The following is a 26,331-nucleotide window of genomic DNA, read 5'->3' as shown; positions in this document are numbered from 1 at the left end:
ACCATACAACCTATTCTAAAGCCAGTCAAAACAAGACTGAAGCTTTGTTTTGCTGGCTTGGGTTTTTTTAAACTGGGAAAAGTACTTTTCTACACATCACAAGCATGACATTCCAGGCCTCAGGAGTTGTCTCATGGTGAGTCATAAATCACAAAACATTCTCCAGAAGAGCCTCAGTAGCACCACATTCCAATCTCTGTGTTCCAGTGTCTGCCAAGACAAGCCAGCCCATCTTTGCCTACCCAAGACCCAGGGCTGTGCTGCCAGGCACCAGCTGTGCGCTCCTGCCTGAATCCACGGACAACAAAACCTCACCGCTCCGTTTGATACATTTTCCACAGCCATTTCTCAACAGTGTTTTAATCCGAACAACATTCCTAACAAAGGGAGTTTACAGTTCCTTTGGTAACAGATCCACCTACATCAAGAAAACACTCTGAAGGCCTACAACTTCTCTTCGCGCTTCCAAAAATTAAAAAATAAACATAACGAAAGCAAAGCACAGACTGTAGCACAGTGCAAATCCGCATGTATAAAAATAATATCAAAAAGCTGACGCTAATGATTGTTTATAAATAAGTGTAAGAAAAATAAGCAAAACCAAGGCAAGAGGCCTCGGCCTCGGCCGCAGGCTCAGGGGGCCGCGCTGCCGCGCACTGTGCAGCACCGACCGCGGCCGGAGCCTGAGCGGGGCCGGCCCGGGGAGGCGGGGGCGGCCCGGACCCCGGTACGGAGCTGCGCGGGGGCAGCGAGCCGCGATCAGTTCCGGCGGGCCGGGGGCGGGTCCCGGGGCGGCCGCACCGCCTCCCGGCCGCGCTTCCGTGCGCCGCGGCCCGTCATGCACGGCGGGCGGATGCGCCGCCATCTTTACCCTCCCTCCGCCGTGAAGTGACAATAACAACCCGGCCGGGCCGTCCCCCCTCAGGGAGCGCGGGCACAGGCGGAGAGGGGGGAGCGGGCCCGAGCGGAGCGGCCGCGGGGCAGAGCGAGAGGCGTGTGGGACGAGGGGCTGGAGCCGAGGCGAGAGAGAGCCGCGTTCAGCCCTCCCCGCTGCTGCTCGGCGGAGACGAGGGGCCGGAGCAGGAGGGGAGCGCCAGGAGAAGCCGGGGGAGCGGGCAGCCGGCAGCCGTGGGGAATTGTGCTGCTGGAGAGGAGAATTGAAAGGAGCTGGTGGGCGGCGAGAGGCAGGAACGGAAACGCTCCGCTGGGAAAAGAGTAAAAGCAGAAAGGCAAACTACGAGAAGAACCAAAGTAATAAAGAAAAGGGGAAGAGGCGATAAAGTGATTCCTTCGATAAAGAAGAACGCGAAGGAGAAGGAGTACGAAAGGACTCCACTGATGAGGAGGAGTTGAAAGACCTCCCTCCGAGAGACAACAGAGACTGACTCTAAAACTCTCCCCCTCTCTTTGTCACACCACAAGGATTTGATGCCCCTCAGCCTGTTCACTTCTGTGTGTTCATGTTTCCCACAGGTTTCTCTTCCCCCAACCCCCCAGCTGCAGCCCAGGAGGTCAGACCTGCCACTGATGGTAACACTAGCAGCAGCTCCTCCTGCAAGAAGAGAAAGTTAAATAACAGCAGCAACAGTAATTCCGAAAAAGAAGAATTTGATTCCATTTCCTCCTGCACCTCTTCTCCTTCCAAAAACACCTCCTCATCATCTTCCTCTGTCATCACCGCTTCCTCGTGCTCCTCCTCAGGGGTTGCTTCCTCCAACCATCACCTCCAGAAGAAGCTGCGCTTTGAGGACTCCGTGGATTTTATTGGACTCGATGTGAAGATGGCTGAAGAGTCTTCTTCCTCCTCCTCCTCTCCTGCTGCCTCTTCTCAGCAGCAGCACCAGCAACAGCTTAAAAATAAAAGCCTTTTAATTTCATCAGTGGCTGTGGGGCACCATGCAAATGGCCTGACCAAAGCTGCCTCCTCTACTGTTTCCAGTTTCGCCAACAGTAAACCTGGCTCTGCCAAGAAATTAGTGATCAAGAACTTTAAAGGTAACAGGCCATAATTTGTAACAACCTGTGGGGAGCTGACACTCAACTTTGTGTTCTGTTTTCAGGCTGAAAACTGGTTCCTTTCAAATAGCTCCAGGTTTTGTAGGAATTGTTCTTCTGTGGTGAACATTTCTGTACTTTCGTAAAAGGGAATAGTGATTTCTGATGTGTGCTTGCCTGGTCATGTACACATCCTGAGCTACATTTTGCTGCTTGGAATTATTTTTCAAACTCCTTTCACTCTGTCTCTTGAGAAGGCCTTCATTTGTATGTTAGGTGTCAGGTTTTACTATCTAAGTGTGTAAATCACCTTCGTTTAAACTTTTAACGTTTGATATCTCTTTTCTAGTATTCAGAGCTTAGTGTATATTTTAGCCCAGTTTATGCTAAGTCTTTGCACAGAATGTGTTTGTTTTTTTTTAATTGGCCTTGAATCTGCATGTCTTGCCTCTATCCGTGTTGTCTGTTTATAGGATAATCTGCCTGTGCTTAGTTTTACATGTTGGAACTAAGGTGATTATCAGGCTATTATGGTGGATTTTCTTTCTGGTTTCCCCACTTGCCTTTAAAGTAGGTAGTTCAGATTTTTACTGAGTTTTTTCCCTGTAATGTCCTTGCTGTAATTTTAAAATTTAGTATGTTTTCCCTGTTTTGACTTACAAGTTTATATTATTTTATAAATTCTCTCCAAACATGTGTTTGAGATTTTTGAATATTGTTACTAGAGACCAAGGTGAAGTAGAGAAATTAAACTTTTCTGATGTGATGCTGCTTCCTTTTCTACTAAATAAAAATACAAATAGGTAGGCAGAAAGCTTAGCTAAAATGCTGCCATTTTTCCCTATAAAGATGAGGATATCATGGGCTTTTTTTATTTCCTGCCTCTGGCTGTCTTCCAAAATAGTCCCCTACCTTGCTTTCTTGGGTTGTTTATTTCTCCTCATGTATTTGAGTTTGCAGAGGGGTAAAAGATATTACCGAAATTAAAATTAATTTCTAAATACACAATTGACACAAATGTTCTGTAGACATATTGCATTAGGTTAGGATTAGGATTATTTGACCCACTCTAATGCTTTACAGGAATTTATGATCATACTGTAAGTCTTTGCTTTAAGGTTCCAATTCTCAAAAATGTTCTCTGCCCGTTACAGCATCATCATTTAATTTGACTGATTATTTTAAAATACAAACCTATGATGCATTATAGGCTGCTCTTCAGTTGCTTATGCACTGTTATCTTTAAAGGAAGTTAACTTCTCACGTTTAAAATATCCCTTAAATGTCATGGATTGCATGGTTCTGTCATCATCACTGTTTATAAACTGGTGTTTGAACCACTTGCTTTAAAAGGTTGTCTCAGTATTCTGACAGCCTTGCTTTTTATTTACTCTCAGAAACTGAATAATGATCTCAAGATTTTTGTCTTTATCTTAGTATGATAGAAATAACATGCTTTACAACTTAAATAACATCCTAGAATCCATAACCTTGTTAACAGCTGAGCAGTGCACTCAGGAGTTGATGGTGAAAGTAGGCAAGTCCACAGTCAGTTGTCTCTAGATCCAGATGATGCAGCTAATGTTGGAATATTGCCAATATTGTAAGGAAATGCCTGGAAGAATGAAATAATTACTTTTTTCTCTTAGATATTTCTAAGGAAATAAAGCTTTAATTTTTTTTTTTTTTTTTTTTAGTTTTAGGTGTATAAAAGTCAATTATAGTGGAGTATAAACTCTGGACCAGTTTCTCCTGTTGGAAGCATGAATGTGCACGTGTCATCTTCCTCCTCAGATTTTCATCTTTTGTCTTCTCTGTTTGGGAATGTGCTTATTAGAACAAAAATGGTCACTTTAGGTAGTTACAGGAATGTACAATTTTAGTATAGTTCCTATATCCTGATGGTGTGACTTGGGGAATATCTCAGCGTGTTGTAAATGCTTTAGTCTTGCTGAAGATGCTGCAATACATGAACATCTCTAGAAAAGAGCAAGAAAAAATAATGGAAAGTCTCAGATCTGGAGCTGTTTGAACATTAAAAGAGGCTTAACTCTTAAAAAATATCCACTAGCCAAACCCAAGAGAGGCATAAATGGATTCCTTTAAAATTGGAAGGTTTTCCTTGAGACCATAAAGCCTGCACAATAATTACAGTGTTTCCATGAGTGTTTCTTGAGGAGTTATTTCCAACTGTTAATACAGCATAGAATTAATGAGCAGTAAATTAAAAACTAAGATACACACCACTGTGTATATTTTAATGCATCATTTTCTCCTTTTATGTTCCTTTCTTTTGGCTCTACTGTCCTGGTAATGAGAGTGTAAGGAAGGTATAGATAATTCTTGCTGATTTAGCCCTGCTTGAGCTGGTGAGGCACAGAAATGTGATTTTTGTAAACCACAGGTACTTTTTGGGTTTTGAGTACTGTGGTGTGTATGTGAAGAGCAATGCTGTGTTTCCTCAATATGTTAACTCTTTCAAATGGGAATAAGATACTGCTTTTACTCAAACACTTTCTTTTCATGTAAGTATAAATTAAAAGCTGGACCATCAGTCCATACCTCTTTCCTCTCAAAGCTACAGCCTTTTCATTTCTGTAGGAGGTTTTGCTTTATCTAAATGCATTCTTAAACTTTATATAATCTCTTTTAAAGATAAACCCAAATTGCCTGAAAACTACACTGATGAAACCTGGCAAAAACTGAAAGAAGCTGTAGAAGCTATCCAGAACAGTACTTCAATTAAGTATAATTTAGAAGAGCTCTATCAGGTAAGTAAAAGTATTGGGTTAGGACTTTTTCTGTTTTGTTTTTTTTGTTTTGTTCTCAAATTTCTTCACTTAAAACGCTTGATATGGTGATAAGAATATGGCATTTTGCTTGATAGCTGCTTTCATCATTGAAAAACTTAACACCAAATAGTTTCTTCATTTTAAAATCATGAGTAAAAATTTTACAAGACCAGCATCAAACTCTTTTTTTATTTTTATTTTTTTTTTAACTTGCCACAAGAAAACCCAGGTATGGTTTCCATTGGAGCAGTTGATAAGAATTAACTAAGATGAGGAGCTGTGTTCCCTTTGCTGTTTAGGGGGTTGTGGTGTTTATGTGCTAAAGGAGAAATGTGAAATCCTCAAATACTGGAGTTTAGGAATAAGATGATTTCTATTAAAATATAATTTCTTTTCTCATAAAATATCTGTTCACTATCAGGCATCACAAATCACTTAAAAACCAAAACCTTCTATTGACTTCTAGTAGGTAAATAGAACACCATTTTTCCTTCCTGAATTGTGTTATTTTGGTTTGATTGTAATTTTCAGGCATTGCAGCATTCTTTCTAACAGCTGAGAATCAAACTTTTTTACCAGCAGCAGCAGCTCTGATTGTGTTTTCTTAAATACTTTAGGAAGTGATCAGATTGAACTGCATTTCCTAATGCTTTTATTATACCTCCAACTTCTGCTTTTTCAGCTGAATGTGTTGGGGAGATTTCCCCCTGCTTACCTTTCCCTGCTAACGTCACTTGTGGTTTTAGCAGCATAGCAACGGTGCTGCTTTAGCTGGGTATTAAGAAGCACTTGAACTTTTACTCTACTTTTGAAGCCTTTATTACCTGGTTGGTTGTTTAATTTGTTCCTCTGTGTGTGTAAAGACTTCTCACCATCTCTTTTTAGTGTCTCTTCTTCCCTTGCCCTCCCCTTTTCAACAAAAGCTGCATTTGTATATGGCGGAGAAAATGCTGTTTGTACAAGGCTTGGGGACAGATTTAAGGAAGAATTAATTCCTGTTCCTCAGTCCACTGCATCCTTAACATCACTATAGTCTTTTGTAACGTTCAATTAATTAACTAAATGTACTGCTTTTTTTAACAGATTGTCAGAATAATAGATAGTACTGTTACTTTTGCAAAACTTGGTGAAGTGATAGCAAATTACAACCAATTGTACTGGGTAGTACTGTAAATTACTTACTCTAGACTGAATAACAGTGCAAGTAACTGTTAATTATGTGCTTGCAGGCTATCCAAAATTGTTTAAAATTACAGAGTTCTGTTGAAATACTTGCTTCTGTTTAACAGTGTTGCTTCAATTTCTGCTCAGTCTCACCACAAGCTTAATTTAATGTTGCTTGTGATCAGAAAAGAAAAAATAAGTTTTTTCTTTTAAATCTCAGTGATTCAACATTGTTATTAGTTAGCTACTTCTCAGTGAAATAGAATGCAATCAAGTATGATTTTTTTTTATATAAATCTAAAAATAAATATCTTGATTTAAAAATAGCAATAGGAATCACTGGTGTTTTTAGGTGCTAACTAAACTAATGTCATTTCTGAACAGCTGCTTGGTAAAAGGATCTGATCCCAAATATGCTTTGGCAGACACCATTATCCAACATAGAGGGGAATTACAAAAGAGTGTGCAAAAGTTCTGCTGCACACCTCAAAAGAATATAATTCTTTTTTAATAGAGTTAAACTTCTTTTGTTTGGTTTAACTCTTGTCTATGCTGGAAAAATCCCACTGGGCAAACATTTCGAAACTTTATTTCTTTGCAGGACCCAAGCTTCATACTTGCTTTGTTCCTCCTCTGCAAACAAAATGATTCCCATCCTTAGGCAGGCTGAAGTGCTACAGAATTGAATGCTTCTTTCATAGAATAATTATCTTTACATTAGTACCTGAAAGTAGAGATCTAGATCTTTGGTACCTGATACATAACTTTTTTTTTTTTAATTTTTTTTTTAATCAATCAGAGTTAAGTACTTCTGGAAAGTTCTGATTTTCTCTCATTAAGAGTCGTGTTCATTTATTTTTACTTACCACACCAACCCAGGTGTGGATGCTGCAGTTAAAAGGGAAGTAAAAAAAAAAACAATATCAAAAGACCAAACAGGAAACCACATCCAACTGCATGTTACACAAAGGAAATAGGGCTCTTCTTCAGGTTTTCTGACCATCATTAGGGCACAGAGTCCCTGATCAGAAGCATATTTGCTTCTAAGGCCCTAAAGTTTTCATGTGTATCAATGTTGATACATTTTAGATACAATTAGCATTGTCTGACACTAACAATTAAGCAAAGCATAATTTTGCACTAGGGGGTTAATCTCTTAGAATTTAACCCCTTAAATTCAAGCATTTCTGTGCTTGTCATCAACAAAGATGCAGAAATTTTGTATTTTATTTTCAAACACTCAATCCTAGCAGACATGTTTAACACCTTGAAATTTCTGATAGACAAATGTAAAAGCTCAGCTTTATATGAACACTCTGTAAAGGCATTTTTATTTAAATAAAAGTTAATTATATGCATTTGTCCATCTACAGTGCAGAGGCCAATTCTTTTAAGGATTTAGAGCAGCATGGTTAAAGGGTACTTGTTTGATAGGCAGTAGTTGTAACAGTGTTAGGATGAGGTAACCAGAAGTCCATTGGAGAGGCTGCTGGTGTCCTGAGTTAGTGGTTGAAGCCAGAGTAATGGTGGTTCTGCAGGTGACAGGCAAGTTCCATCCAAAGCATTCACCTTCCCAGCTCTCAGCTGGCTTCTCCGAAGTGGAAGAAATTAAGAAACCTAGGGAGACTGCATTTAAAGTTCTAATCAGGCTCTTCAAGCTTAGTGTTTTCCATCCCCTTCTACTGAATCAAGTGTCAGGTTGTATCCTGGTTTGCTGCCTGGACCTGGTTGTACAATAGCAGAATAGAGCTGAGCAGTGCCCATAACCTGGTCTGAGCAGTGAACTATAAAATACATTTTCCTGTCACTTCATTGCATTTGTTTGGTGCCTCTTAAGTGTTGAGGCTGAGAGTGAAACCTGTTGCTATTTCCAAATATTAAGATGTGTATACTTGAGTGATAATTTTGGCTTTCCTTGCAGTCTTCATTCAGACCTGTTTTGGTTAATTGGCACATTCACTCTTGCTATACCTGTTTACTTCTGACACTAAGCTCATGCAGGTTTGGGGGGTTTTGTGGTTATTGTTGTGTGGGATGGTTTTGTTGTGGAGTTTTGGTTTTCATGGAGGTTTGGTTGTTTGTTTGTTTTTTAACTCCTCTGTGTTCTAGAGCTAGTATTAGATGCAATGTGCTTGCACTCAAAATTATTTCTGTTGATATCCTGGGATGAACCAAAGAACTCTTGTTTAGTGATTTTGACTGTTGCTGTGCTTTTAGTGGTGATTGCTCATTGCTTCCATTTGGACTGTTGGGAAATATTATGGGGGAGTTTCAGTGTAATAGCATAGATTTGCTCTGTGTACTTCTGTACCTCCCTCATTGCCTGCAGCTGCTGGGGAACAAACTTTATCTTCCAGTTCTTTTTTTTTTTTTTTTTTCCCAAGGAATTGGTCCTTGGGACGACCAACTGAAGTCTTTTCCAATAAGTAAATTATAGCACAAAGCATTAATTGAAAATCAAATATGCTTCTCCTCTAGCTATTACAGGTGTTTTACTAAATAATCACTTACTGGTGTCTGTCACTGGTCTGCAAAGAGTTTAAGTTCTTTAGTTGCTTTCAAATTCTGATAATGGGTATGAATTTTGATGACTTGAGATACACTAATGGACTTAGGAATGATTGTTTGCTTGATCAGTCTCTAAGACATGACCCCATTAAACTTCTTTTCACTTCTTGCTGTGCACACAATGATAATTCTCCTAATGCTTGATGAGATCTAGAAATCTGGGATTGTCACTGTAAATGTAGTCATGCTTCTAATGTTCAGGATTATAATTAAACTTATTCAGGCACTGAGTTGGTAAGATAGATAACATATGTATATTTTTGGGGGTGAGGGAAGCTTAATCAAGGAAAGGACTGCAAAAGGAAATTAATCTGGCAGTGCTTTGCCAGTGTGACTTGCAGAGCACAGCAGTTAATAAAATTAATACCTTAAATGACTGCTTTGATGTATGAAGCCCAGCAAGCTACTGCAAAATATTAAAGTAACCATCCTTGGTTTTTGAGATGCCAGTCCTTCAGTTCCATGTGAGAGATTGGCACTTCAGCTAAATTGATACTGTGAGCTGTTCAGGGCATGGACTGCCTTTATCTCCCATTACCATTGCAGTGCCATGTCTGTCTCTGGTGTTTTGTGTGCAGCAGTTAACTGTGTCAAAAGCTGTGAGAAGCAGAATTCTTGTCTGGGAAGGGATGTCCTCCTTTCTTGTAAAATCACATGTAAGAATATAGCAAGATTTTTTTGTTTCTGTTTCTCTTTTTCTTTACTTCAGGCTGTTGAAAATCTCTGCTCCTACAAGATCTCTGCAAATTTGTACAAACAATTGAGGCAGATCTGTGAAGACCACATTAAAGCACAAATTCATCAGTTCAGAGAATATCCTTTTCTTAGCTGTTGACAAGCCAAAATTGTTTTATTTGGATGTATATAGTGATGGATTTCTTTATCTAGTTCATTACATTAGGCCATGGTAATCTGAATTCCTAGGTTTTGTGTAGTTGCTTTTAATTCTTTGTGGGACCTAGGAGAACACTACTTGTTCCTTTACGTCTGTAACCATTGAAAAGTTTCTGAGAAAGTTTCACTGGTATTTGTGAAACACTTGCACATCTTACAGAAGCTTGTGTTAGATTTGCAGCAAGGCTTAAAAAGCCTTTATTAGTTGTATGTCAGGCTTTTTTGTATTGAACTTGCCAAGCTTAGATAAGGTGAAAAGTCTTCCAACAAGTAGCTGTTGGGTTGTTTTTTTTGTAAAAGTAATACTGATCTGGCAGCATGTCAGGTTCTGAGGATCAAAATGTTTTATTTTCAGAAGTTTGGAGTTGCATCAGGTTGACATCCTGTTAAGTGGATGTTAAATAGTACCAGAACTATGCAGTGAGCTGAATAAAACATAAATTTGAAGGAAATAATTTATTTCTTAAGGTTAACTCTTAACATGAGTTGAAATTGCAGTCTAGAGGTGAACTATTACGTGTATTGGGTATTGTTGGTTTTTAAAGTAATGGGAACTGTATGTTTGTTCCATTCCCCAGGAGTGGGGGATCAAACAAAATATTCAATACTGTTCAGATAATTTTTTAAGATTTGTTCAGATAATTTTGATTTCTCATTATTAATGAAAAGACCCTCATTAAAAATGAATTGTGTTGCAAGAAATTAACTGAATCTTTCTGAGAGTAGGTGAGTTGTTGTGCTCTCTTTTAAGCGTGTTTGAAAAATAATAAAGTTGGTTCATTTCATTGCTTACACCATCTATTAATCATGATTTTCTTAATGATTTCTTCACGGATTCATTGGATAGTGTCCTTTTTCTGAAGAAAATAGATAAATGTTGGCAAGATCACTGCAGACAAATGGTAAGTTTATCTTTCTAAGGAAAGCCAGTCACTTTGTCAGCCTGTTTTGCTTAACTTTGTTCCTTTTCAAACTTCTGAAATGTCTTAAATTTATGTAAGGTTTCTTTGTGATATACAACTGTATCTAGTTTGTTAGAAATCAAGTCTTGAAAATACTTGCATATAGTCTGTTTCTTGGCATATGGGTCTGCTCTTGGACACACACACCCCCCTAATTCCTCATCATCAGTTTTATGCAAACCTTTCTCCTTTATACCTATTTTAAAGGGGCTGTTCTGTTAAACAGTAATATGCAGTACTGTGTGCTAAGTTATGCAGTACTCAATAAGTGTCACATTGATCTCCTTGCAGAGATTGGAAGAAGATGTTAAATAAATCAGCAGTGTCCAAGAAAGCACTGCCTGAAACCTGTTGGTGGGATTTCTTGTTGCTGTTGTTGTTGAGCATAATTGGTGTTGCTCTTCAGTGTTAAGAGTAAAATGATTGTGGCTGCTTTATTCCTTCTCATGACAGATTATGATTAGAAGTATCTTTCTGTTCTTGGATCGAACTTACGTACTTCAGAATTCAATGCTGCCATCTATTTGGTAAGGGCACAAAGAAGTAAATGTTTTAGGGGTGCAGAAAATTATTTGGGAGTGTATTTCAACTATTGTTTATGTCTTGCTGATTTTCAGATAGATTTGTTTTTAATGTAAACCTCATAGTGACCTGTAAATTACATGGTGAATGCACAAGTGCTTGTTACAAAAGAAGACTTTTAATGTATTTGCCATAAATTATAGGATTGTACTAGAATAGCTGTGATCCCATATTTTGGTGAAGTAGATATCACTCTCCAGTTTGCACAGTTAAAGGAAGGGGTCTGATCAACAACTGAAGTGCAGGGGTTTGGGGTGCCCAGTAAGTGTCTTGGCAAGCACAGTATTTCAAGTTCTGTAAGTACTTTGAAGGAAAGAGTTACTTAAAATAAAAGCAAGATATGCTTTTTTGGACTTCAGCTTTTGCTCCTTTGTATTATTAATAATTAGTATATGCCCTACTGTTCTTTGGTACCTGAGTTACTTTTCAAGAGATTGATGGTGGGCCTACCTTATCCTAAGAGTGACCATATGGATAGTTTCAAATTCATGGAAGGTTTTAACTGCAAAGGTTTCAGCTGGGATGGTTGTTGCAGAGATCCTTGTCTGTCACATCACTGAGTTCTTCTAAGCCATGTCTAAAAATTAGAGATTAGTAAGTGATGGACAAAATGGAATATTGTCCAACATCATAACCATAGAATTAGAGCCCAGGATATTTTTCTTTTCTCATGAAGGTTGGTGTTCCAACATCCTCTCAACCAACTGAAAAATAATGATGTTGCAAAAGTCACATGGTTATTTAGGAAAAAATATCTGTATTGGTGTTTAAAATATGTAACTTCACGTTGGTGTAGTGTCATGGTTTATTTTAGTGTTTGTGTATTTGTTCATCCTGAGTGATTTGGAGGCAGAGGAATGAGGAATTGGAAGAATGCTGATATTGGCCTCTTTATTAGATCTAAGTCATGTTTCTATAAGAGATATCTGGGATTTATTCTTAAACCATCTATTGAGCATTCTTTGCTTTGTTTTTAGGGATATGGGGCTAGAACTGTTCAGAACTCATATAATCAGCGATCAGAAGGTTCAGAACAAAACTATTGATGGCATTCTTCTGCTGATTGAGAGGGAAAGAAATGGTGAGGCTATAGACAGGAGCTTACTGCGAAGCCTTCTGAGCATGCTTTCTGACTTGCAGGTGAGTAAACTTGTTTCATCTTTAAACCACTTAATAGCTCAAATTCTTACTTAGTGCTCAGTAAGCTTTACCCTGGATTGCTGTCATGTTGTTTCCCCAGATTTATCAGGACTCTTTCGAGCACAGATTCTTGGAAGAGACTAATCGCCTGTATGCAGCAGAGGGACAGAGGCTCATGCAGGAACGAGAGGTATTTTGGATGTTTAACAATGTTTGTTGTGCTTAATTTCAAAGCACGTGTCAGGGAGTAGAAATATTCTACTGCCTTAGAAAGTGTACAAGGCAGTAATGTCACCTTTGTTTTGTAGTATTCTGAAAAAAGAAATGCACGTGCAGTTGCCTTCAGTTACAGTGCTAATGATTTCTGCTTAACTGGAGCTGCTACTTCTGTCAGACCAGTACTGTCTCTCTTTTTCCCTTCTTGTTTGTTTTTTTTAACATACAAAACTACTCTGGTGTTTCCAGGTTCCAGAATATCTTCACCATGTCAACAAGCGCTTGGAAGAAGAAGCAGACAGAATAATCACTTATTTAGATCAGAGCACACAGTAAGTGCAATCTCTGTGCCTGGTGGTATGAGCTGTTTGACTCCTCTTCTGTTGAGGGCCATTTAAGTAGCTGCAATTTATTTCTGTTATTGACTGACCTTCAAATGCTTTTCACTTCCCACGGTTCCGTGTTTACAATGAAGCACTGTCTTAGCTCACATAGCTAATAGCCTTTTCTTCTAAGTCACTGGTATTTTGGCATTAATGTTGCTAAGTATTTGCTTGAAGAAAAAGTAGGCTGCCACTCCCAGCACAGATGTCTCTTTCCTGCTGAAATGTAATTAATCAACTGTTGTCCTACTTGAAAAATATAAGATTCAGCATAAAAAATTCTAAAGCTAAAGCCTCTGAATATTTGCAAAAAAATATTTGTATATGCAGTCTGGAAAACTACTGAATAATGTCATTCTTCAGTCTTTTCTGTTTAGATGCAGGATTTCTTCCAACATAGTCAGGTGGAGGTCTTCTAATATAAAGCTACAGCTGTTGTGTCTGAGAGAAAATGTAGGTCACTGATATCAAGACATTTCTGAGAGAGAGGTGTTTTATTGCTACTGTCATACATTTTGATTTCTTTCCTCTTTCAGCTGTTACAAGCATTTGACTTGTTTAGTGGCTTCCTTCTTCCATGCCAGTTTTAGTGGCCAATTCCCTGTTTTGTTTTAATACCTCTTGACTTGAGATTTGTTTTTATTTCTCCTTGGTTTGTCTCCCAAGACTTGAATGTCCTCCCACAACATGGGATTAGGCATATTATTTGATGAACTCACCCTAACTTCTTCACTGATAGAATCATTGTCCATCTGTCTACAGGCCATGTACAACAGGTTTATTGTGTTAATTAAAATAATCAGTCAGCAAACAGAAAAAAAAGATTGTTTACTGGGGAAAAAAAAAATAAATATGTGTATAATAATTTTAGGTCTTTGGCTACAGATAATTAGAGCCTTCCCAATGATAAAGTAATTAATATATTCTCAAAAGAAGGATTTAAAACTGTCAGTAATGGAAAAAAAGAAAAGTAATTCTAAACATTTCTTCTATAGGAAGCCACTAATTGCTACTGTAGAAAAGCAACTTCTAGGTGAACACTTAACAGCCATTCTTCAGAAAGGTAATCTTTCTTCTTTATAGAAACATTTCTAATTACTGCTTCAGGGCTTTCAGTTCCTGTGCTGAAAGAAAGTGCTGGATGCAGGTGCTGGGGGGGACAAGCTACATCATTCCTTAACTCCCTTTGCTCCTCAGTTCCCAAAATAGCACTGACCATTCTCCTTGTTGGAGATAAGGGGACACTGTGCTGTCTTCTGATACACAGCAAAGCAAAAGGAAAACTAGAACAGGAGACTCAAGTTGAGTGTGTTAAGTGGCATTTTGAAGACTTGGAGGTAAAGAAAGGCATACACTTTGAATTATGACTGTAACAAAAAAGGGAGATACTTGCTGCTGACAAAAAGCAACTTGTTTTAAAATGTAGTATAATTTGAGCTATGGAATACATTGCCTCAGATCTACAGTAGTCTCTGTGGAGTCAAGTGACCCTCTGTTGATCTCAGAGATAATCTGGAAATGGAAACGGGTGCAGCAAGAGTTGAATAATAAAGCAGTCAAGTCCTTAGTAGCCAGAATCTGAATGAAACATGTATGTGAACATCTTCCTGCACATCTGTAACAAATTCTTCTTTGAGGGGAGTATCAATCTTTACTTATCTACTTTCTTGGAACCTTGCTGTAGAGCATCAGGCCTTCTGCAGAAAGTTAAAAAGTGAGTGGTGAAGACATTTATTGAAGCTGCTTGCCTTCACGTATCTGTCAAATTTATTTTGCAGCTGGATTTGAGACTCAGAGCTCTATTGCCAAGGAATTTTTCCTACAGATCAGTACAGTGTAAACTTTTCAAATCTTTAGGGAACAGTAAAGCAGAAGTAAGCAAAAATGTTGTAATAAGGTTGCTATGTAAAGTACATGTAGCCTAAGTGCAGTGAAATCATGTACAATAATAGGATTTTTAATGTTTCAGCCAGTTCAGCCTGGTATTTTGTGTTTGACTGTTAAATTAGGTACTTTAAAATAAGGCAAAAACCAAAAAAACACCACCACTAATGGCTTGATAAAAATTGTTTTGAAGAGGCCTCACTGTAGTAATAAGCTGTGCTTTCTGTAGGTTACTCTGGTTTTAATTTCTATTGAAATTCTCACATTTGCAGGTCTGAATCACCTTCTTGATGAAAATCGAATTCAAGACCTGTCTCTTCTGTATCAGTTATTCAGTCGTGTGAGAGGTGGAGTGCAGGTTCTCTTGCAGCACTGGATTGAATACATAAAGGTACTGTTCCTAGAACTCTAGAACAGATATCACTGTTGTATCAGTGGAGTTTATACACAGATACTTGAGTCTTCTCTGTAAACTATTGCATTTTTCTAAAAATTGAAGATCTTAGCTTATAAATTAGCATATATTTAATAGACAGCTTTTGAAACATATCAGGAAAGGTACAGTAACAGTTCTAGCCCTATTGAAGAAAACATTGAACTTTGAGTTGAATTATTGGACTCCAAATAAATTTGGATGTTATAATCTTGCTTATAGTTAGTTTGTGGAACAACTATATTTTTTCAGTAGTTACTTTGGTAATGGCAGAATGTTTGTCTTCTTCCTAATAAAATTTCCTGTAAGAACAAGTGGTAGTTATAGTTGCCAACCAGTTGAATATCAGTTAGAATTATTAATTTTATTCTCAGTGAAAATGTTACAGAAAATATGGTTGTTATGAAGGAAGGCTTTGGAATGGCAAAGGAGTACTGTTAAATAAAACAGAATTTAGTGGCAGCATTATCTGAGTAAAACTTGAGGATATAGATGATTGAAAAGGCTATGTTAATTTTGTTATGCAAAACTATTTCTTTATATAGAAGTTCTGAATCCATTCACTTTTTCATTAGTTTGTTCTGAATCAATATGCAAGGCCTAGGGATGATTATATAGTAAATACTGCATAATGCAAAAATACATAATAAATACTTTTCTTTGTTACTGGAGCTAATATGAGTACCAGAAACACATTATTAAGGTAACTTAAGCTTTTAGAAGTCTTGTCATTTAAATTAATTATTCAGGCTAATTGAAAAATACGTTTTATTTTTGCAGGCATTTGGTAGCACCATAGTAATTAATCCTGAAAAAGACAAAACCATGGTCCAAGAACTTCTTGATTTTAAAGACAAAGTTGACCATATTATTGATGTGTGCTTTCTCAAGAATGAGAAGTTTGTAAATGCCATGAAAGAAGCCTTTGAAACATTCATTAACAAAAGACCAAATAAGCCAGCTGAACTTATAGGTAACTTTATTCAATTTCTTTCATGTGAGAATTTGGGTGCTGAGTTGCTGATGCACTTACAGATGGGATATGCTGGAATTGTGTGTTGATAAAAGCTCTGTGCACATCAGATGGGATCTGCTGTGCCACCTGATGAAATGGAATTGTTTGGGAGGGTAGCATCAAACATTAAAAGCCAACTGTTCATCACATCACTGGCTAGGCTATAGAAAAGTGCAGAACATCAGAATTTGGGCATTCCAGCAATTGACTGATGTCCAGACATGAGAATACTGCTAATAATTAGATTTTTTTCAGAAGCTTATATAACTGTGCCACCAGCACATGTGCACAGAGCTCTTAGAGGCTTAATGTGTGAAAGGGAAGAGAGCTGAGGATTCACTGAACCTCTCATGGTGTGGAGACAGTCTGTGGTTTGCAAAGAACATTATTTACAGATTTGTGCTTTACGTGCCTGGTACTCTGCACTCTTGAATCATTTCCCCACATGGTGAATAATACCTGCTTTGCAGCTGGTTGTGCTGTTAGGCTTGTGGATTGATACCTTCTGCCCTCTTTTTTTGCATTAATTCCCTAACTTTAATGTGCTTACCAGCCCATTTGAAATTAAAGCAAACAATCTGCTTTGATTGAAACTGGAAATTAAAACAAAATAATTATCTGATAGAGAAATTCAGCAGTATAATCAACACATTTAAATAACTGGTTTGCATATTTTCTTCTGATCTTTTTGTTTCTGTTACAGCAATGTCAATCTGCGACAGCAGTGACTTTACTTTGAGGTCACAACATAAACCAAGATTTTTTTATTAGTCAAAATTCTTTTAACATTGTGTGTGATAATAAAGCTAAGATGCAGTCATTGCTTATCTGAAAAAAGATACTAGGCTATAATGTTTTTATAACTTTATAGCCTCTATGAAAAGGTGTCAAGATAGCTGTTATGAGGCTGATGGAAGGTGATATCAGGATCCTTTAATATAAATAATACTGATTTAGAGATTTTTGTTTCACTGTGATATTAAGCATGTGCTAATCTCTATTCTTCAACACTCTTTTAGCTAAATATGTAGATTCAAAGCTTCGTGCAGGCAACAAAGAAGCTACTGATGAAGAACTTGAAAAAATGCTGGATAAAATTATGATCATATTTAGATTCATATATGGTAAGTGTTAGGGGTTTTTTATGGGGGTACAGGTGTCTAACCAGTACCATAAAGATATTTTGAAATTATTTTTGCAGAGGGGTTACATTTTGAGGTGTTTGTTCTCTATGGATGTGTTTCATTGGTGTAGTGCTGTTTAACTACTTTGCCTGTTAAATTGCAAATAACAGAACCTGTGAAAATCTTTGTATGAGGGCCCTTTTTGCTTTTCTGAGCTTTGAATTGGGTCACTTGTAAGTAATGTGTATTTAAAACCAGCAGTGTTTTGTGATGACTTTCAAATCTCATCTCTTACAGGAAAAGATGTCTTTGAGGCCTTTTATAAAAAAGATCTAGCAAAGAGACTATTAGTTGGGAAGAGTGCATCAGTAGATGCTGAAAAATCTATGCTTTCCAAACTCAAACATGGTAAATATCTTACCTGTCTGTCTGTCTATCTATCATTTCTATCCATCAGCTTTCTTTTAAAAGTTGTAGTTTTAACAAGCCTTCCCAGGAACGCTGTTGGTATTTCCCCTTTCCATGAGGGTAAAAACCTCTGTGCAGCTCCTGAATGACTGCTGGGGTTTGAGGAGATTCATTTGCTTTTAGTTCTGTAATTATAACAGGAAAAGCCAAAACACAGGAGCTTGAAATGCACAGTTTATCTTGGCCTGTGGGATAGAGTTGAGTTTCCCTGCTGAGTAAATCAGTGATGTGCTCAGAGAACTTAAAAGATGACTTCCAGTTGTTATTCACTGCCAGCTAGGTGTTCTGTAGTCTGGTCTTCATTGTTTCATTGGATGGAGCCTTTGGGTGGTAAGGGTAAGATTTTTAGAACTTGTAAGGTAGCTGATAGGGATTAGAATTGTCACCTGAGTGACTGGTGTCCACCATAGTCAAAGGATGAACAGTCAGGTCCATGTGGTAAAACAACTGGATGGCAAAATAGCTACCCCATTAAAGCATTTTCTTCTTTCTTGTTCATATCTTCTTGTACTTATTCTGTACCTCAGTTAGAATCCAGCTCTTTACATAAAGAAAACCTGCTGAAAAAGGTCATCCTGCTTAAAAGTACATTCTGTCACTTAGAATGACTACTCTGAGGTGTTGAAAATAAACAGATTAATTTCTAATATTTACATTCTTCTCTTTTATAGAATGTGGAGCTGCTTTCACCAGCAAACTTGAAGGAATGTTTAAAGATATGGAGCTTTCAAAAGATATAATGATACAATTCAAACAGGTACTGAGGGAAAGCCTGCTGTCTGTCCAGTCTGTGCTTTTGAAAATTTTACTGAATTTATTAAATGTTTTTCCTGAGCAACACAGCAAAAAAAACTGAGACAGGCTTCTTCAAACACACAAACAAAACATCACCCACAGCAATAGGAGAATTGTAAACTTGCAAAACATTTTAACACCAGCTCTAAGACATTTTTTACACCAGTGTATTCTGATGCCTGGCTTGGAAGTTTTTGCACATTTAGTTCTGGTGTTTTTGTAATGCTACAATTACAAACAACTCTTAACATTCTCTCCTCCATTCACACTTAATTAGCTAGATCTTTACCTCAGCCTGCTAAAACAGTACTTTTACTGTTGTCTTCCTGTATGGAAGTGCCTTTTGAACTTCAGAAAAGTGCTTGTTCTTATCTTAATTTTCTTGTATGTAACTTGAAATTTATAAAAGGAACACATCATGTGGTCACTTGTCTTCTCTGCTCTTGCAATGCATGTTCTAACTTTCCAGTTCTACCTGAAATAGGTATAATAAACATAGCTCTGTTTCAATTTACTTTGTTTCTCTTTGCAGTATATGCAGAATCAGAATGTCCCTGGCAACATTGAACTAACAGTGAATATTCTGACTATGGGTTATTGGCCAACCTACGTGCCTATGGAGGTCCACCTGCCCCCAGAGGTAATGAGCATCCTGGGTTATACAAGTATTGGCCTGTCAGAAATGTATCTTGGGATCCACTGACACTTGGTTTTCAATATGCATAGAGAAGCAAATGCAGAACTGGCTTTTTAAAATGGAATTTGTTTTCTTGCATTTTCCTTTATCATTCTAAATCTTGATTTAAGGCTTAATTGATTGTGGAAGAGGGAAGGATGCTTTTAAAGTAGAAATTGTGTTTTAGTGTTTTGGGATTTTTCTTTCTTTAGATGGTAAAACTGCAGGAGATTTTCAAGACCTTTTATTTAGGAAAACACAGTGGTAGGAAACTTCAGTGGCAGTCAACACTAGGACACTGTGTACTAAAAGCAGAATTTAAAGAGGTGAGTCTATTGTTTCTATTTCTTCTCTTGTTTTGTTGATTCCAAGTCTGGGTTGTACCTTAAGGATATATGGGAAAGCTTTCTTATGCTGTGATGGAAAACTTAGCACTGTTTTTACACTTACTTTTAACCTCCTGCTATCTTTTCCAGAGTTGGTAGTTTCTGAAACAGATGTGTTAATGTCTAAAAACATGCACCCAATTTATGTATTGGTGGGGAAAGAGAAGCCTGTTGGGGAAAATAGCCAGTGGCTTTAGCCCCAGATTAAAAATGACCCTCAATTCTATAGTGGGAAGGAAAAAAAAGGGGCCATGTTTCTTTGATGGTCTTACTTCATCTGATAGCATTAAGCATCTTCACAGTAAGCTTTTCACTACTGAAATAATGAAAAAATCTGGATTGTACAAGAACACAACTGTTTTATAAGGGTTTCCAGTTATTCTTTTTCAGCATTTCTTCATGGATGCAAAATTTTCTCATTAAATAGGAATGCTTACCACTTCCATTTTCAGAAAAAGTTAATGGTAAAACATTACCATTAATGATAAAACAAGTATTATCAAACTAGATTGTTTCAAAGATTCTATGGTTCCTTATACTGCGTTCCTTAAACTAATGTTTGTATTAGATTTTGACTTAAAGGTCTTCCAAATTGTAATTTTAAGCACTCATCTGATATCTGATGCATATCTTGGGTGTCAGCTTTGTCACTGGATAGAATAGTCCAGCCCTGTGGGCTCAAGCTTGTGCTGCATTTCATAGTAAACACAAGTGACCAGTAACTTCTGTTCTTCCATATTCTTAAGTGAATAAAATAACACCCTATTAGTGAAATAACTGACATGCAAGAGTGACTTGTTTCTCATGTTCCCCTCATTCCTTTCCCTCCACCCCCAGAAAAAACAGCCTGGTGATGTCTGTTTTATTTCCCTTGCAACAGGGCAAAAAAGAACTTCAGGTCTCCTTGTTCCAGACACTGGTGCTGCTCATGTTTAATGAGGGAGAGGAGTTCAGTTTAGAGGAGATAAAACAAGCCACTGGGATAGGTTGGTATCAAAAACAACCGAGTATTTCCAAGTGTTCTTACTAAAAAAACCTAAACAACTTGTTTCTGCTTTAGAGGATGGAGAGCTGAGAAGGACACTTCAATCTCTGGCTTGTGGCAAAGCCAGAGTACTGACTAAAAGCCCCAAAGGCAAAGATGTGGAAGATGGTGATAAATTCACATGTAATGATGATTTCAGACATAAGCTCTTCAGGATAAAAATCAACCAAATTCAGATGAAAGAAACGGTATATTTTTTTTAATCCTCTGGGGTTTAGATCCTTGGGTTAAGAACTTTGTTGCCTGCCCTTTTACAAGCTTTTTTCCTCCTGGTTGTCATGTACATACCAATATCTCTGTAGTAAAACACCAGTGATGCTGGATGTCTCTAAGGTTAGAGAAATTCCTATTCTGAAATGTTTTGTTCTTTTTTGTTTGTGAACATGGAAAATTCACTGTGGACTTGTTTCTCTGACACCCATCCAGTGTAAAATCTGTACAGAGGTTTTAATTCTTTGCACAAGTGTGTTTTTTTCAATAGACAATCAGTCTTGTAAAGGCTTTATGCCAAATATTTGACAACAGGCATTTCACTGTCTTACACTGAGAGCTGTCTTGGAGACAGAAAGAATTGTTTTGACATTACTGATATTCTCATTAAAACTTTTCTGAACGGGTCCTTCAGGTGGAGGAGCAGGCAAGCACTACAGAGAGAGTGTTCCAGGACCGGCAGTACCAGATCGATGCCGCCATTGTGCGGATCATGAAAATGCGCAAGACGCTGAGTCACAACCTGCTTGTGTCAGAGGTCTACAACCAGCTGAAATTCCCAGTCAAGGTGGTGTATTGATCTTTCTACTTCTAAGGCTTTATTAGTTCCTTCTATTTTCTCTGGCCTGCTCAGCTGAACAGTACTTCTGTCTAAAATGTACATCTTTTTAGTGTTAGAATGGGCAAATACTCACTTTCAGGAATTTTTAAAGCGCCGGTTTTACTAAAACATATTTCCAAAGGATTTCAGCCTTGGAGTTTGTTAGCAGCAAGGGAACAGCTGGCTCTCCTTGTATGTTGCTGTTCCACTGTTTGCAGTGTTCTGGCAAGGCATTCTTGAGCAAAGGAGAAAATGCTTCAGATCACAAAACCAATTCTGCATTATAGTCTTAAATTGGTTGCTACTTTTGAAATACAAAAATGTTTTTTCCAGGGATGGATTATACTGGTTAATATATATACACACATATATAGGAATAAAAATAAAATCTTGGTAAATGTCTCAAAACTGAAGAAGCCCACAGTTGCAGTATAAAATGACTGGCTTATTGTGTTCAAATGGAAATGGGTTTTCAAACACAGAGTGATGCATTGTTGGAATTGAAATATATGGTGCTTTTTATCGATGGAAATGTAAAAGAAAAGCTCCTGCTATTTCATTCCATTGTATTGCTATGTTGAATGCCTGCAGGTCTGTAAGTATTGCATAAACTTGCAGTTGGGCTTTGTAAGATTATAGGAGATTATTTAAATAATTTTCCTCACTTGTTATCATGAGGCATTTTTATAAAGTTCCTTACATAATTAAATCAAAGGGCACCCAAACTATTGCAAAACTCGTTTGCTTCAAGAGGAAATTAAACTTGTACCATCTTTTACTGGCTAAAAATCAGAAAAAGAAACACTTTGGTACATGATGCACAAACTACACTTATTTAGAGTTCAGTTCAAACAGCAGCAAATATTTTTCCTTTCTGTAGAAATCAGTTTAGTTGCAGGTGATGAGCTAACTTTGTAACTTTCTCTTCTATCAGTTACACATTGCAGACTTTAGAAGCTCTGATACTTTAAAGGTTTTTTTTTTAAACTGGGATTTCTATTTCCTCAGCCATCTCAAACAATATAGGTATTTGGCTCAAGTAGAAACAAAGAGCCAAGAAGCATGGACTGCAAAGTAATAATGCTGACATATGCTTTATTTTACAGCCTGCTGACCTTAAGAAGAGAATAGAATCCTTGATTGACAGAGACTACATGGAAAGAGATAAAGAAAACCCGAACCAGTACAACTATATTGCATAAACAAACATATGTTGGCCTTTGTTTTACTGCACACTTGGTGTCCTACACAGTTGCCAGTGGATAAACTAGCCTGTTGATCCCGTTAATTGACTTTTTATACTACCGATGATTGAATGAAAGCAGTGTAATGGAAAAGTATAGTAGAGTGGACTTCTTTCAGTGGTTAACATGCCCATTTAAAGAGTAATATTTACATTTTAAGAAGAATGCTGTTGAACTCTTTGCATGTTATTTAGTAAGATGTGCAGAAAGCTGAAAGAAAGTACCTGGTCTTTCTGATTCCATTTGTCTCTGGGTCTGATGAGGAGTCCCTTGATACATGACAGATATCTTTCACATCTTTAAATGGAAACAGAAGATTCATTAATATAAGAAAATAGCCTTTAAAATGCTTAAACTGCATGCAAACTTTTAATTTACTGTACAGAATGCATTTCAGTTATACATACCATTGGTTTGGTTGATGCCCACAGTTGGATTTTTTTCTCTTGAAGGGGGAAAATGGGGAATAAGCCAAGCTATGCTTATTGCTGATCTAATGGAAAATATTCTGGGTTGCAATTTAGACAAAATGGTGCCAATATGAAACAATGTATAACCTTTGCAGTGTGGGCATATGTACTGTATATACAAACACCATTCTTAAATAACTGCTACAACAAAACAAGTTCAGATTAGATTTATATGGCTTGCCTGTGAGACTTGGTGTTCACCTTTGGGAATTTTAAGCATAAAACAGCCATAATGAAAGAAGTGACAGTTTTTACTAGTTATGGGTAGGAGGCCTTCACCTCTTGGCAGCAATACTCTAGAGTAAAGAGATGAATTAACAGATGAAAAACCACACTGTTATTGTGGTAAAGCTGTAAGAACAAAAACTGCAAATGGATTTTAATACTTGTTTTGCTTTGCAACATTCTAAACTTGAACTAACCTCAAGGTTTAGACAGGGCAGCTCTTCTCAGACTGCCCTGCTTTGGATTGCTTTAACTTAAAGCTTTAAGAACTCAGCCCTAGAGCCTAGCAGGCCTCCTAGAACCCAGAAGCCTACCTCTCATATAGTAAGTTAAGTATTGCTACGAGGCATCTAAAATATATTTTCTTAGATGACCAGAGAGCATTCTTTGCATCTTTATACAACATGGGAGAGTAAGTCACTTGAATGTAGAGCTTTGTTTCAACAAAATACATTTTTTATTGCTTACAGCAGCATGTGCCAGGAATATTTGGGAAAAAAAAGGTGTCAACAGAAAAGGAACTCCTCCAGTACCAGTTCTTCCTTACCCAGCCAGGCTTAAGACCTATGATCAGCTGTGTTGCAGAGCACAATGAAAAACCTCATCCTCTTTCAGGCACTGATAGTCCTGGGGAATACCAGATATCTCTTGAAAGCAAGATATTACTTTTGTTAAATGGCAGTGTAACTTAGCTCTCTATGACCTATAACTTCTATCACTGTGATCCCACATTCAGGGGTGTGCATGTATGACAGTGTGTGTGAGTGTGTGTGTATGTTTTCTGACACATCCCATCCTTAGTGCTTTTTTTTAATCTACCATTTAATTCCATCTATTCTCTGGCCATGTTTTCTCTCAGGCTCTTTTGTATGCAGTCCTCAGCTGACAGATGAAACAAATATGGGTGGTTTTTTAGCTGCTGAATTATTTGCAGTCACCCTCAACTAACCATCATACAGCTCTTTGTGATCTGCAGAAAATCTGCCTTGCCCCTTGACACTATTGCAGCATAACCACTGGTAGACATCCAGGGCCACCCCTGCCTCTGTGAGACAAATATTGACAGTAGAGTTATGTGGTAAGAACTTTGAAGACTCCTCCTGCAAATCTACAAGTATGAGCTCAAATAGAGATCCACTGGGGAGGAAAGAATGCCCCCTACCATTAAAAAAAACTTCTGTGTTTCGCATTCATTGTTCCTTTTCTTGTATGTGTTTTGTATCTTCAGCCAATAAAAGATTCCTTTTAAAGAGAATTGGAGAAGAGGCATAAGACTTAACTCTTGGGGAGACAGGAGCTGATGTATTGGGCTGGTTCCATTCAGTCTGTTGTAGCATATAAATCTAACACCATTACATTTGTGAACACCTGTTGTGGTAAAAGCCTCCCTCATTACACGAGTGTCACATTCAGTCAAATGAACTGCAAAGGACTGTAGGTTTATTTCATTTTTATCCTGTCTATTTCACAAACTCTAATGCAGAAAATATTATACAGAAAATGTCTTCAGCTCTCATCAGAGTTGACAGTCTGAGGCAGACCCTAAGAGCAATCCAGTTAAAGCAACCCAAAGAATTGACTTTGAGAACCCTGGCTAGACCGGGAGAGGAGTGAGCAAGGGGAGGGGGGAGGTTTCTCCTTGTGGCTTCATGGGTTTTCCCCAAGAACTTGTTCATCTCTTCTGCTAAGGTCTTGCTCATTCCTGGTTAATGACAAAGCTGCAGCCAAGATTTGTCGTCGTACACCTCTGCAAATTCTTGCTGGGATCATGTGCCTGCTTATTGAGCCATATATATCTCTGTAAGAAAAAACTGAAATGGGCTTGGACCACAACTCATCTGGCTAGAGCACAGCTTGTCTTTTTGGCCACACATTTTTAATCTTGACTCTTGCATGCAGTTTATAGCACCTTGTTCATAAGAAATTGCAGTTTATTCTTAGAAATATATATTTTAGGTTTTTTAATCTTTATACCCATAAATGGACTATTTTTTTGTCTTGGCTGGTTTCAAAAGTGACCATTTTGTTTAAATGCTGTAATTGCAAATGTGTTGTAAACGTTGTTTTGTTTTATAGTTTACACGAAGGTGCCAAAGTAAATAGTTAATAAAAGAAAAAAACCCTAGCAAATTGTTAAGTTGCTTTAGCTGTTCTTCATATTTTGGTTTCAGTTTTATTTTTTGTCAGCCTTTCATTTTCTCCTTGACATATCATTTGCCCTAATGCTTTATTTTAAAACAAAAAACAAAAAGTGCATCTAAAAAAATGTTCAAATACCACTTCTTCTTTTTAGTGCTCTCATATAGTAGGAAGAACATTTTATTTGAAACGTTACACTAAAATTGTAAGAGTACAGCAGCATTCAAAAATGTAATATACTTTTTGTATAACAGTCTTGAGAGTGTGTCTGGAGTGGGGGGTGGGGGGGAACTAACCCTGTTACTTTTCAGAAGCCTCTTCCCTCAGCTACCAGAATATGAAACTGTGCTTTTTCACAGCATCAAAAATCTTATAGTTTATGCAGACTTGCAAACAGGGCATGTATCACCGTTGCATCCTTCGATGCAAAAAGCAGCAAAACCTTTTTTATGTTTCATAAGTCTGATATGGGTACAGAGAGTCTTTCTTAAGTTGGTAAATAATGTAAATACATGTCCTTTCAGAGAGTGAGTCTGTTATCTAGGTATTTTGTGTCATTTAATAAATATTAAACAGTTTTGTGTTGATAAACTCTTGTGTGTAAAATGCCTTCTTCCTCCAAGTTCTGTATGTTGGGCTTACTACTGTTTATGGCTTCTTTAAATTCTTTAGCTTGTGCTTTGATAGCAAAATACTTGTTTGCTACTTAAATATAATAAGTAGTTCCTTATTCATTCAGTCATTAAAATCCCTTGAGTTTTCTAAGTGGCTTCCATTCCTGAATTTTTGTTATTTTGGGTTTTTTGCTAAGTTTTCTATGGTTCTTGGAGGGGAAGGAAATAAGCATCCTATGGACTCTGAATCAGGATTAGAATGTGTCCATGTGGCAGAAATACACAAAAATACAACAGGTGGTGGCT

The 26,331-nt window shown here is 37.6% G+C and overlaps 1 protein-coding gene across 4 annotated transcripts; it reads left to right on the top strand.

Annotated features, from left to right (window-relative positions):
- Nucleotides 1–797: 797 nt before the first annotated feature.
- On the top strand, nucleotides 798–26,002 carry CUL4B (cullin 4B). 4 transcript variants are annotated; one of them, XM_079318985.1, is made up of 20 exons: nucleotides 801–1,995; nucleotides 4,651–4,766; nucleotides 9,229–9,332; nucleotides 10,246–10,315; nucleotides 10,829–10,902; nucleotides 11,935–12,097; nucleotides 12,198–12,287; nucleotides 12,563–12,645; nucleotides 13,692–13,759; nucleotides 14,853–14,971; nucleotides 15,794–15,986; nucleotides 17,048–17,152; nucleotides 17,450–17,560; nucleotides 18,292–18,377; nucleotides 18,948–19,055; nucleotides 19,304–19,417; nucleotides 20,358–20,463; nucleotides 20,538–20,710; nucleotides 21,148–21,300; nucleotides 22,440–26,002. In XM_079318985.1, the coding sequence occupies exons 1-20, from the start codon at nucleotides 1,461–1,463 to the stop codon at nucleotides 22,533–22,535; spliced, it is 2,667 nt and encodes an 888-aa protein (XP_079175111.1). In that variant the 5' UTR covers nucleotides 801–1,460; the 3' UTR covers nucleotides 22,536–26,002. The 4 variants fall into 4 exon arrangements, 3 of the variants coding, with proteins under 3 accessions (XP_079175111.1, XP_079175113.1, XP_079175112.1); XR_013776028.1 differs by lacking the exons at nucleotides 21,148–21,300; nucleotides 22,440–26,002 and having other exon boundaries at nucleotides 798–1,995; nucleotides 19,304–19,428; nucleotides 20,368–20,463; nucleotides 20,538–20,674; XM_079318987.1 differs by lacking the exons at nucleotides 801–1,995; nucleotides 4,651–4,766; nucleotides 9,229–9,332 and adding an exon at nucleotides 5,228–5,256 and having other exon boundaries at nucleotides 10,261–10,315.
- The last annotated feature ends 329 nt before the right edge of the window (nucleotides 26,003–26,331 follow it).

Source organism: Erithacus rubecula (assembly GCF_903797595.1).
Source record: "Erithacus rubecula genome assembly, chromosome: 15".
NCBI lineage: Eukaryota > Metazoa > Chordata > Aves > Passeriformes > Muscicapidae > Erithacus > Erithacus rubecula.
The sequence above is the reverse complement of the archived record's forward strand: the minus strand, read 5'-3'. Positions and strand labels throughout refer to the sequence as shown.